At 42.0% G+C, this 12,286-nt stretch overlaps 1 protein-coding gene across 2 annotated transcripts in view; it reads left to right on the top strand.

Annotated features, from left to right (window-relative positions):
• Clint1 (clathrin interactor 1) overlaps nt 1–12,286 on the top strand; it is a 54,038-nt gene that overhangs the window by 20,536 nt on the left and 21,216 nt on the right. For both annotated transcript variants that reach the window (XM_013354126.2, XM_005368164.3), the window contains exons 2-5: nt 7,160–7,264; nt 7,778–7,874; nt 9,849–9,957; nt 10,778–10,942. In XM_013354126.2, the coding sequence (XP_013209580.1) occupies nt 7,160–7,264; nt 7,778–7,874; nt 9,849–9,957; nt 10,778–10,942 (476 nt within the window). The remainder of the gene's footprint in view (nt 1–7,159; nt 7,265–7,777; nt 7,875–9,848; nt 9,958–10,777; nt 10,943–12,286) is intronic.

The following is a 12,286-nucleotide window of genomic DNA, read 5'->3' as shown; positions in this document are numbered from 1 at the left end:
ACTGGCATCTTGTTTGGAGCTTTGGTTTGGTTTTAGATTGGGGGGGGGGGTTTCTTTTTCTCCACGTGCATATGTTTTTATATAGTTGTTAAACACATTCATAAAGTTTTGTGAGAACTTTTTCTGAGGAAGGGATTTCTCAGGATTGGAATTTTACCCACATGGGAGTTACTTCTTATTCTACTTCTTGAGGGTAATTTATTCTGTTTTGCTAGCCATGATAAGCTTGATCTTTCAGTCTCAGCCGACATGGTGCCTCTGTGGAAAAAAGTAACTTTGCCATGTCATGAGAGAAGCTGTTTGGCGATAGATTTTCTGTAAGTTTGCCTAAATCATAAAAGCAGCACCCCTCCTAGGAAGTGAGTAGAGTTCCACACAAATCAGTAAGACCCAGTGACTATCAAGATATTTCATAGTAGAATTTATGTCTTTGGAAAGGAAACTAGGTTTTATGGCACTTCTAAAACCCCTTATTCAGCCGCATGCCACATGGAGTAATTATATGGACATTGGTTTGGATAGTCTAAGAGTTCAGACTTCTAATACTTTGGGTATTGGTTAGTTTTGGTAGTGCAAATTGAACCCAGGACCTTGTGCTGTACCACCAAACCATACTCCCAGCTTCTACTAATTATTTTTTAAAAATTGAGTTTGACTTTGACTTTGAGTTATATGGCTATACATCTGTATACATTGTGGGTATGAGTGCAGTTGCCCAGTGAGTCCAAAAAGGAATGCCGGTACCAGGAGTTACAGGTAGTTGTGAGTTGTCAGAAGAGGGTGATGGAGAGCCCTCCGAGAGAACGGGATGCACTCTTTACCAGAGAACCATCTCTCCAACGCTCTGCTAATTATTTATTTGTTTTTGAGACAGTCAGAATTAGGCATCACATGTATTCTTACCCTTCCGATGAGGGACTTTATAGTCAATTTCTTTGTGTTTGTGACCAGTTACTTGACAGACATCCCAGACAGGAAGGGGCTTGTCAGCTCACGGTCTCAGCAGTGCCAGGCTATTGGGACAAGGAGGAGGTGGAGCACAGAGATTCACATTCTAGCAGCCAGTAAAGATAGAGGACCTTTCCTAGTGACTGTCTTCTTCCAGAGAGACCTTGTCTCCTGTAGTTTCCAGAACCTCCTAAAATACGGCCACCAGCAGGGTTCAGGTTTTTGACACATGAGTCAGTAGGGTGTTTCATATTCAGTCCATATGAAGTCATATTTAGGGTTAAACACTCGACCTAAAACAGCAAGTGGATCAGAAAACTCAGCTAACTGCCTGTACATACTGTTTGGTCACCATAATAATGATGTATGGGGACTTAGTAAACGAGGAGACTGAGACATGCCAGTGATCGGTTTGTTTAGAGACCCTAACAGTAGGTGTGTACCAGAGATATCAGTTCACTCCTCAGTAACTTAAGTCACTGATGGAGTAAATCTGTGTATTGCTTTGCTCTTATACAAAATGGCTGTAAACGATGAAGTAGCTTGATGAAAACACACACGTGTACAGTATCTTCTTTTACTGTGGCCTTGTGGGTTAGTTCCTGGAGCCAAGGCCCGTGTTAAGTCTGAGAAAGGACTGCTGTTGGTTAGCTTGTTTTGCTTAGTGCTGCTCACCCCTGGAGAGCAAGGAAAGGGAAATGGCATCTTCCTACAGCTCAGGGTTTAGCTGCTGACACCAGGATGTTTTTCTTGGCTTGTCCCATTCATGTCATTTTCTTAGCACGTCTCTGTCTCATAAATTACTCAAGGATTTTCCTGAAAACTTGCCCGATTAAGTCACCATTAGCTGCAATCAGAAAGTTGGTGCTTTGTGGAAACAGAACTTCTAGTTACATTTTAGGACAGTTTTAGAGTGAGAAGCGAGCAAACTGGTTTTTATGAATCTCAGAAATTTATACATGAGTTTGGTTACTATTGCCTGCTTCACACTGACATGAAGTGGTGGGGATTTTCCTGGAATGCTAGATCTGTGATCATTTAAGTGGGGAAACAAACACTTCTTTGATTCGCACAGTAAAATTACAGGGTTTTAGAATGAATGCTTCCTTCTTTGTTCCTTTCTTCCTTCCTTCAAGAGAGCATCTCACTGGCTCAGAGGTTAAGAGCATTGCCTGCTCTTCCAAAGGTCCTGAGTTCAATTCCCAGCAACCACATGGTGGCTCACAACCATCTGTAATGGGGTTTGGTGCCCTCTTCTGGCCTGCAGACATAAAGACAGAATATTGTATATATAATTAATAAGTAAGACAACATCTCACAATACAGAATGCAGGCTGGCTTTACAACTTGGAGTCCTTGTAGGTGCTGGATTACAGACATAGGTCAACATACCCAACTTGGAATGCTTATTTTTTACTCTTGGAAGTTTTAGAGAAAGACAGTTTAGAACCAGAAGAGAAAGCATTAGGTGGTGTTATCCGTCCATGTCAGCGGCAGCTAAGTTAACAGATTATTCTCTGACATCGCGTTTACCTCTGTGCTAAATTCTAAAACGCAATAGTTTCTTACTAGACTTTCTGTTGAAAGTTTTCAGTTTTAGTAAAAAATTGGAAAGTTTACAAAGCAAAGACATAGTTTATACTTCTGTCATGACCCGAATATACTGTGTGGGGTTGGGAACAGGTTTATTATTGTGTTCCACCTCACAGCTCAGGGTGATTTCCAATTTGAGGGCCTTGGGGAAAACTGTCTCAGAGTCATCTCTGGGGACTGAGAGATGGCTCAGCTGTTCAGAGCCCCTGTGCCTGCAGGGAACTTGAGTTGACTCTGGGATCCAGTGCCCTCTCCTGGCTTCAGTGAGTATGCTTACATAGACATATACACGAGGTTTGTGTCAGCTCTGTAGAGTCAATGAGTAAAGTGTACTAATCATAAAAATGTTCTGAGAAATAAAAATGTAAGTAGCTTTAAATATGGGCCACCCTGTAGCGAGAAAATAGCAGTATTCACAGCCTGCTCCCAGGGCCTTGGTAGCCATTGCATTGTTCAGACCAAGGGTACAGTCTTCAGGTTAGGGCTTTGCCCTGAAAGTTTACTTTATTCTCACTTACAGTGTGTTGTTAGGGATCACCTGATGGAAAAAAAGATGAGTCTGCTTCTGCAAGTTGTCCTCTGACTGCCCTGTGTAACACAGACAAAGAGAGAACATGTGTTGTAAGAGAGGAAAAAAATTATTTTTATCTCTTTTTTTTTAAAGAAAGACTTATTATTTATTTGTATGTGTGTTTTGGTGCTGCAAAAAGTCAAAAAGGCATCAGGTCCCCTGCAGCTGGAGTTGCAGGAGCTTGGTGAGCAGACTGCATACCTGAGTTCTGGGAACTGGACACTGGTCCTCTGCTAAAGCAGAAAGTGCTAGCTAGTAACCCTTGAGCCATCTTTCTAACTCCCACTTCCTCCTTCTTTAATAGATGCTTACAAAATAAAAGCAATTCAGTAGCTGAGAGTGTATCTTTAAACATAATTTCAACTTTAAGTTCTTCAAGCAGTACAGTACCCATACTTGATGTCTTCTTCTGTTAATTGGGGTGCTGTAACATTTAAAAAAATTTTATGAGGCAGAGTCTTAACAGCATAGCCCAGGCTGCTGTGTTGATCCTGATCCTGTTGCCTCTGTCTCCAGGTGGGTGTTGCAGAAGTGAGACCCAGCCAAACATTGGCATTTATCAGGAAACATAACTGTTTCACAAAACTTCATTATCAGAATGTCCTTTTGAAGTTTTTCTGGCATAGACATCTTAAGAGGTTACTTAGATGTAGACTTAATTCTTGGTTCCTGTTTTAAAAATATTATTCCAGTTGCAGGAACTTAAGTTTGTGCACTGCCTTATTCACATAACACTGGGTGACATACTTCAGTCGCTGCTTTGTGGCACTCACTGTCCAGGTAAAGGAACACTGGATGTGCAGGTAGTATCCCTGTTGCTCATCCTCATGTCTCTAACCTGTAATAGTTAAAATGTAGCCAACTGTGACTCAGAATTTGGAGTGCATTTTAGTAACATTGTATAGTTTCCCTTGGTTAGTAATGCTTATGGGGATGACTTGGGAAAATCTGAGACAGAATGAAGAAAATACTTGAAACGGTTGCTTGGAACTAAGTTATTGGGTCCGTTTCTGGCTGTCTTTCTGTCTTAAACTTGTACACTTGAATATGACAAAACACATTTAGAGGTCTAATGTTTCATGATCTTGGGATGAGCAAAGTTGTAAGCTTTGACTTAAAGGGTGATGCCCTATGAGGGTCCAAACCCATTTGACCCCAGTTGGAAAAGAGAGAGAGAGAGAAACAGGCAGGCAGGCAGACAGACAGAAGGAGAAGTGAGTGCTTGGTACCACATTGTTTGTTCATTCACAGTTGGTCCTGAGTTTTCTCCACACTTTTCTTGGCTTATATTTTTAAGTAAATCATGTTCTTGAAAATGTCTTAGAGAATATCAGCAGGAGGGGAGTGTGCAAGGTCTTGTTACCACTCATGTTCCCCTAATGGTTTTGCCGACCATGGCTCGGAAGCAGCGGTACCCCTGCTTCCTTTGGGTAGTTCTGCCCCTGTAACCGGGACACGGACTGTGCAAGGAAAACAACTTGAGTTTTTACTCTTCTCAGGTGGTCAGGTAAGGGGGCATGGGGAATGAAGAGCAGGGCCACTGTTTAAAGGCTGTCTCTGTAGTGCCACCTCCTTCAAAAGAGGGTGGTGGTGAGACTTGTCCCGTTCTTTTCGCCTTCTGAAAGAGCTTCAGTCCAGAGTTTGAGCTCAGATTGCTACAAGCCCAGAAACTCCTTGATTCACAGTTGCCCAGGTCCTGGGAAGCTGTTTCCAGCTTAGCCAAATTCAGACGTTTTTCTAAAATTTGTATGTCCAAACACTGATTAGAGAGCCCCTCCAGCAACTGTCAGGGACATATGTCTCTGTCCATTTTAGGAAGATCTAGAATTAAGCTACTTGGGATTAAAGTTGTTTCTAATTTTTATTTTTGAAGGGAGTTGTTTTCCATTTTTAAAATGTTACTGATGTTAAGAATAGGTCCAATATTGAGAGCATCCAAATAACAAAGGGTCAATATGCTGCTTTTACCTTTTTAGAAACTGGTACTTTGAAATGCATGGAATGAGGCCTAACTACAGTGTTCTTTGTTTTGTTTTAGTTAATACTTACTTCTGAGTTAGTGAAACTGAAAAAAAAAGTATTATTTTTGCTCATTTCTGAAAGCAACAGTTTTATTGAAAAATAGCTTTAGAACAGTGTTCTTGTGGAAGTATTAGATTTTTGCTATCATAGTAACAACATAGGATACTTCTGTGGGTGTCTTTTATAACCAACATTATGTTTTAATGGCTCCCATTGTTTTTTAGCTAAGGAAATGAGGAAATTCTTAAATTGCTGGCCCTTTGCCACCTCTCCTAAACACAGAGGGCTCCAGCATGCAGGCCTTGATCTAAGAGCCTTTGAAAGGTTCTCGTTTACCCACGGGCCTCTTCAGGAGCAAGGGAAGCAGTGTTGTGGGAGCCTCTGCACTGCTGACTGCTCTGGCTCAGGTGGGACTGTCAGCTGCATGAGTGCAGACCCTTCATCCTTGAGCAGAAAGCTCTGTAACGTAGTGCAAGGTGGAGTATAATCCTAATTGGTACTGCTCACTTTCCCAGCTACATTTGGATGCTTTTAACTGCCCGCAGCCATGGAGTCTTCAGCCACCAGGATAAACTATAGTGTGAACTATATTGTTTTGTAGCATCTTATATTGCAGACCTGGTTTTGGCTGACTCACTTGTTTTTTTTCCATTGTTGATAAAATTAAGGAGAAGAGGGACACTACTATTTATTCATAAATTGTTGTCAACACAATCATCACTGGAATTTTAGGAAAATTTGTTAATAGTCTTCAAGGGCAGCAGGAGTCGTGGGATCTCAAGAAATAACTTCTAGTCACGCTATCAGACATTGGTGCAGTCGGAAGAAGTGTCCAGGATATATATATAAGTTCTGACATGGATCTGTTTATTGGTATCTTACCCAGGCTACAGTACTTGAAGGAATGAATAAGATTTAAAAGGTCTCCTTTCTTGTTTAAAAAACAACTTGGTGGTGGTGGGGGGTAGTTCGAGACAGGATTTCTCTGTGTAGTCCTGGCTGTATTGAAACTCACTTTGTAGACCAGATTGACCTCAAACTCAGAAATCCGCCTGCTCTGCCTAACCAGTGTCAGGATTAAAGGCATGCGCCGCCACTGCTGGACTTAGAAAACAACTTTTTGATGACTTTTAAAAAACTACATAGCAGACGGAGGAGAGATGCCTCCCCTTACCTATTGCCCCTTGCTGCCTGTGGCAGCTGGGAGAGCTGGCCCTTGGGTCTTGAGAGTGGAAAAGCTAGGCCTGCACCTCGCCTGGGCAGCACAGTAGAGCAGATCCTGTCGACAGGGGTGGGGAGAAAGGCAGAGGTGAGCTGGCCCTCAGGCTGTGAGAGCAGAACCATTCCTGCCCCTTGCTGCTTACTGCATAGGGTGAGCTAGTCAAGGAGGTGCTAGAGAGCTCGCCCAGGTGAAGTACACGAGGGAGAGAATAGAATTCCTGTAAACACGAAACTAAATTCTTGTAAAGCACAACTGGTGAGGAAATTGACTTCTTAGTTCCGTGATCGACTCTAGCATGTTCAGTGTCTGAGATTTGATTCAAGCCGTTTCTCCTGGGCTCATACCAGGGCTGATGGGATCTCTCACCTGTGTTCTTGAAAGTAAAATCTTCCTAGGATAACTTTTTTTTTTAAGATTTATTTATTTATTATGTATACAACAGTCTGCCTCGATGTATGCCCACACGCCAGAGGAGAGCGCCAGATCTCAGTACAGATGGTTGTGAGCCACCATGTGGTTGCTGAGAATTGAACTCAGGACCTCTGGAAGAGCAGCCAGTGCTCTTAACCTCTGAGCCACCTCTCCAGCCCTTCCTAGGATAACTTACGCCTGAAATGTGGTGTCCTTGGGGTGGCCTGTGCACAGAGACGCCCTCTGCCCCACCCCATAGAGGCCACTCATTAGGACATACATAGCACTAGTATCATAATTAAGTTTTCATGTGTTGCTCAGCTTTGATGCTAATCTTTGTGTATGTATGTGTATGTGTGTACATTCACACATGTGCATTGTTTTCTCTACAGCACCAATGTGGTTATGAATTATTCAGAGATTGAGTCTAAAGTTCGAGAAGCAACGAATGATGATCCTTGGGGACCTTCTGGGCAGCTCATGGGAGAGATTGCCAAGTAAGTGGTGATTTGACTCAACGGTGCAGGAAGAATCAAAGTGTTTTTACACAGAAAGTGAAGTTTGCTTTCAGGTTTAAACTGTTGAACAACAGTCATACATTCTGCATATCTATTTTGATCATGGTGTGGAGAGTTTTATTTAGATTCCATTCCTATTAAAAATGTGTCAGTTAAGTTTAGAGATTCACTAGAAATTTCATGGAAGTTTTGAAGAATACATATAAATGATTTAAAGTAAAAGTCAATAAAGTTTTTCTTTCTTGATGATAATTTGGGGCACTGAGGCCGTGAGTGAAAAGCTTGCAGCATGGCACAGTGCTTTCTGGCCTTATAGATGTTCTGGATGCTGCGCAGAATAAGAGGAGCCGTATTTAGCAGGAAAGTCATTGAAATTTGATTTAGGCTTATTTTTTAAGCTATTTGGGTAATCTAAAGGACCTAGAGCAAGCCTGCCACCTACTGTCAAAGTTAACCTACTACAAATGCTTAAGGAAAACTCCTTTCTTGCAGGGCTACTTTTATGTACGAACAATTCCCAGAACTTATGAACATGCTTTGGTCCCGGATGCTGAGAGACAACAAAAAGAACTGGAGAAGAGTTTATAAGGTACGGTGGGGGCCACAGAGTGAGTGTTGACAGCGTACAAGCGGCTGCTGTCCACTGAGTCCAGACTTGCCGCAGACACACGGGAGTGGCTGTGCCTGCTTTGTTTCCGTCACGAGCAGCTCTTCATACTACAGAGTGTTTGCACACTTGTATGCTTTTAAATATGGAAGGTTTTTATTATCTCTTCATTTTTCCCTACTAAATTATTTGGATATTTCTGAGAACTGAATCTGTAGTCATATACATGTTTACTACGTAAGCATTTGAGATTAAAAGCGAGTCTCATGTTTGTCACTTCTGTGTAAACTTTGTTTAATTTATAGCTGTGTTGTGATAGTGCTCAGGACAGCGAAGGACACTGGTTGGTACTGTGATATGTGTAGGCTGCTGACACTTCCATTGTGCAAGCACTGTCTGTCAGGTTCATTTCATTTCACTTCGATTTCTGTATTTCTAAAACAAGGTGATGGGCTTTCTCTTTCATCATGTTTTCCTGCTCCTCAAATTTTATTTCCAGTGCTCGCTGTGTGCCAAATAGGATTTATATTAACATGCTGCATGCCAAAGCAGTGCTCACATTTGAAACTTCAGATATTTTGGCTCTTGGGATTCAAAACCTGTTTCAGGTGGAGGTTTTGTTGTTGTGGACGAGTGTGTTTGAATGTGTGTGGAGGCCAGAGCTCTGCCTCGTGTCTTCCTTAGGCGTTCCACATTAGCTGCTGAGTCGGGGCTCACTGAACTCAGAGCTTTCTCACTCAGCTAGTGCAGCCAGCTTGCCATGGGACCTGTTTCCTAAACACCAGGGTTAGGTGGCAGCCAGGCCTGCCTGGCTATTTACGTGGGTGATAGGGAGCCAAACTTCTGTTTCCATGTTGGCATGGTTCTGTGTCATGAAACCTCCCCAGCTATCACTCCCCATTCTATGAATTTTTTAGAGGGGTCCGGAGACAACAAAGTCTCTCTGTGTAATCCTGTTTGATTTTGAACTCATAGAAATCTGGCTGCTTCTAGCTCCCAAGTAAGTACTAGAATTAAAGGTGTGTGCCGTCACGTCCAACAAATTCTGGTTTTTTTACGGTATTTTTTTCTGAGATATTCTCTGGAATTTCTATAAATTTTATAAATTTCTCTAAAATGAGGGCTTTTAAATATTGTTGGACTTCTTTTCAAAAAACTGTGGAATCTGAGTATGGTGACATAGCACTTAGGAGACTGAGGCAGGAGGATTACTGTGAGCTAGAGGCCGTCCAGGACTGCATGGCAAGACCCTGTCTCAAAACCAACCCTCAAAACTGAGTAGTAAAATGTAGGTTTGTACTCTTGGTTTTATCATCCTGCAGAGACCCTCAGGCATGGAATGCTTGTGAAATGAAGGTTCACTTGAGAAAGAAAAGAGTGTTCTCAAGACTGCAAGAGCCTGTCTGCCTAGTTCAGCAGAGAAGCCCCGCCCCTCAGCATCCTTGAATTGACATTTCAGCAAAGTGTTCTCAAACTCTCAAGTTTTCTTTTGTGGGCTTTTTGGTTTTGAAACCTTACCAGCTTCAGAATGAGATTTTATCTGAGGACAATGGTGCAGGGTCCTGTAGAGACAGAAGGATCTCCCCAAGTCCCTAGTATTTGACTCTGTAATGCCCACAGTGAAAGCTGGGCCAGTCCCCAGGTTCATTTAAATCACACACTTAGTGTTGAATGTCAGAATTACTGGGTGTTTTGTTTTTGTTTTTATTTTTTTAAAAAATTTGAATTAAAGTGGCCAATGACTAGGTAGTTTATAATTATTAACTAGTTATCAGAGGAACTTCAGGTTGAAGTTCAAACTATTTTGGTCAAACAGTAAGGAAAGGGCACACTCCTTACCACTAACATGAAGTTTTCCCGTCTAGTAATATTGGGGTTTTGTGTTTGTGTAGCTGTGTACCAGAGCTCTTCTAGAGCTTATTCCATTAAGTCATTTGGTGCTTTATATTTCCACAGTCGTTGCTGCTCCTCGCTTACCTCATAAGAAATGGATCGGAGCGAGTTGTTACAAGCGCCAGAGAGCACATTTATGATTTGCGATCCCTGGAAAATTACCACTTTGTAGGTGAGCAATAGAAAACCCTCATAAGCAAATTAAAACAGTAGTTGGGGTTGTCAGTCATCTGAACCAGCTTGGAAGCTTCTCTGCTCTAATTAGCATGTGACTCTTGCTGGTTATGTGACGAGTGCAGAATCCAAGGCGTGGGCCCTAGAGTATTAATTAGTGGAGACAGGAGCTTGCAGAAAGGACTGGCTAATAACAACAGAACCAACACAACATGAGTGTTGGGGTTTATATTAAAATATGCACTGGAGACTGGTCCCCTGTGGTGTCCATAAAGGAATAGCTTTAATCATGTGGGAAGAGAAGGTTAGAGCTCCAAAACACACACATCTGTTTGAAGCTGGTCCCTCCCACCAGATAGTATTTACTGGGCTTGACAGCAGGACAGAGTATGTTCTGAATGTGAAAATGGCAGAGGGCGGCTAGCGTTTCATTTTGTACCCTATTTTACTTGTAATGACTGTAAAACTCAGGGTTTAGCGATACTAAACTTGGGGAAATCAAGATACTTGGTACTTTTGGATCATCAGAATGTTAAAAGTGAGTAGTTCCTTTTTTAGTCGTTAAAATATGATAGAAAACACTTTCAGCTCTCTGCACTCCACATGTCACATTTGTAATTCTTTCAGTAGCTCATAGGTTGATCTTGTCTAGTTGTGATCTAGGTCATCAAGTCAAATTAGAATTTAATGTCATAATCTGCCTCCTTAAAAAATTTGAAGTTAGTTTTGTAGCTGTTTTCATTTCAATTCTGTTCTGAAACAGTCGGTACACACTAAGAGAGTTCTTAAAGTTTGCTTTCTCCCTTACTGTCCTCAAGATGAACACGGCAAGGATCAAGGCATCAACATTCGACAGAAAGTAAAGGAGCTAGTTGAATTTGCACAGGATGATGACAGGCTTCGAGAAGAGCGAAAGAAAGCAAAGAAGAACAAAGACAAGTATGTTGGAGTCTCCTCAGACAGCGTGGGCGGATTCAGATACAGTGAGTATCAGGGCCAGGCCATGGCCACCCAGGCCTCCACTTACTTAGCCTGGGTGTATTTTAAATCATTGAAATACAAAACAAAATTTAAAAAAAAAATACTTTTTTTCCCCAGGAATACACAGAATTCTAAAATATATGTAATATTTTGACTCCTGTTTGCCTAGATCTTTGGAATCTTTCTATTTTTATTGTGAATCTAAAAAATAGGGTTTTGCTGATTGTGGCTAGTTAGATAAGTACAAACATTTTGAGTTAATCAGAGAACAAAGAGGCACACACCCTCCTCTTAGGATTAGCCTTCCTACAGAAGGGAAGCTCCTCTAACAGTTTCCAGCAAGCCAGTTTAATCATGAGATTGGTCTTTCTAGTTCAAAAACTATTTAGCTGTGGTTCTAAACATGTCTGTTTCTGTAAGTCCATGACCCCTCAGTCCCCTTCCCTTAATTACACAATGTATACCCCAGGAAAAGATGCCCGACTATATTGCCAGCTCTTGGATGTCTGCTGTTGCTTTCTTTGTTGTTGATAGCACAGCGAAGAGCAGTTGGAATCCAGGTGTGGTAGCTCACACCGCAGTCCTAGCACTTGGGAGGGTAAAGCCGGACGGTAAGTTTGAGGCTAGTCCTGGCCACACAGAAGATAGCTTGAACATTTGTTTCTAATGTTTATTCTTAATGTGGAAATAGTACTCTGAGTGCTGAAACACACACAAGTTCTTTTGGATAGCGTGTCTCTTGGGCCTCCCCGTCTTGTGTGCACTGTGACAGTGCCTGGCCAGTGTGGACACATGCGGGCCAGTGCTGTATGTCTGAGCATTCATGAGGCTCTCCAGCTCCTGCGCCTGCTTCTGACTTTGCTTACAGTTGGATCCTGTTGAGGTTGTGGATATTGGTAAAAGGAAATTTCTTATTGCTGGCATGGTGGACACTAGACGCAGGCAGATCTCTGTGAGTTCAAAGTCAGCCTGGTTGACATATGGTGTTCCAAGCCAGCCAGGGATATATAGTGAATCTTGTCTCAAAAAAAAAAAAAAATTTATCATTTTGTGATTTCCTGGAAAATATCTTCTCTCTTCTGTTCCGTTGCCTAGCTGCTTCCAGAGGAAAAATGCTGCCTTTAGTTAGTATTGAAAGTTGTTTCTAGCAGCAGAAAACCAGTCTTTTTTATTTCATATATCACATAAAAAGCCAGGTCTTCAGCCGGGAGGTGGTGGCACATGCCTTTAATCCCAGCACTCGGAGGCAGAGGCAGGTGAATCTTTGTGAGTTCAAGGCCAGTTAGTGTACAAGAGCTAGTTCCAAGACAAGCTCCAAAGCTACAGAGAAAACTTTTCCTCAAAAA

Source organism: Microtus ochrogaster, unplaced genomic scaffold (genome assembly GCF_000317375.1).
Source record: "Microtus ochrogaster isolate Prairie Vole_2 unplaced genomic scaffold, MicOch1.0 UNK30, whole genome shotgun sequence".
NCBI classification, from domain to species: Eukaryota; Metazoa; Chordata; class Mammalia; order Rodentia; family Cricetidae; genus Microtus; species Microtus ochrogaster.
The sequence above is the reverse complement of the archived record's forward strand: the minus strand, read 5'-3'. Positions and strand labels throughout refer to the sequence as shown.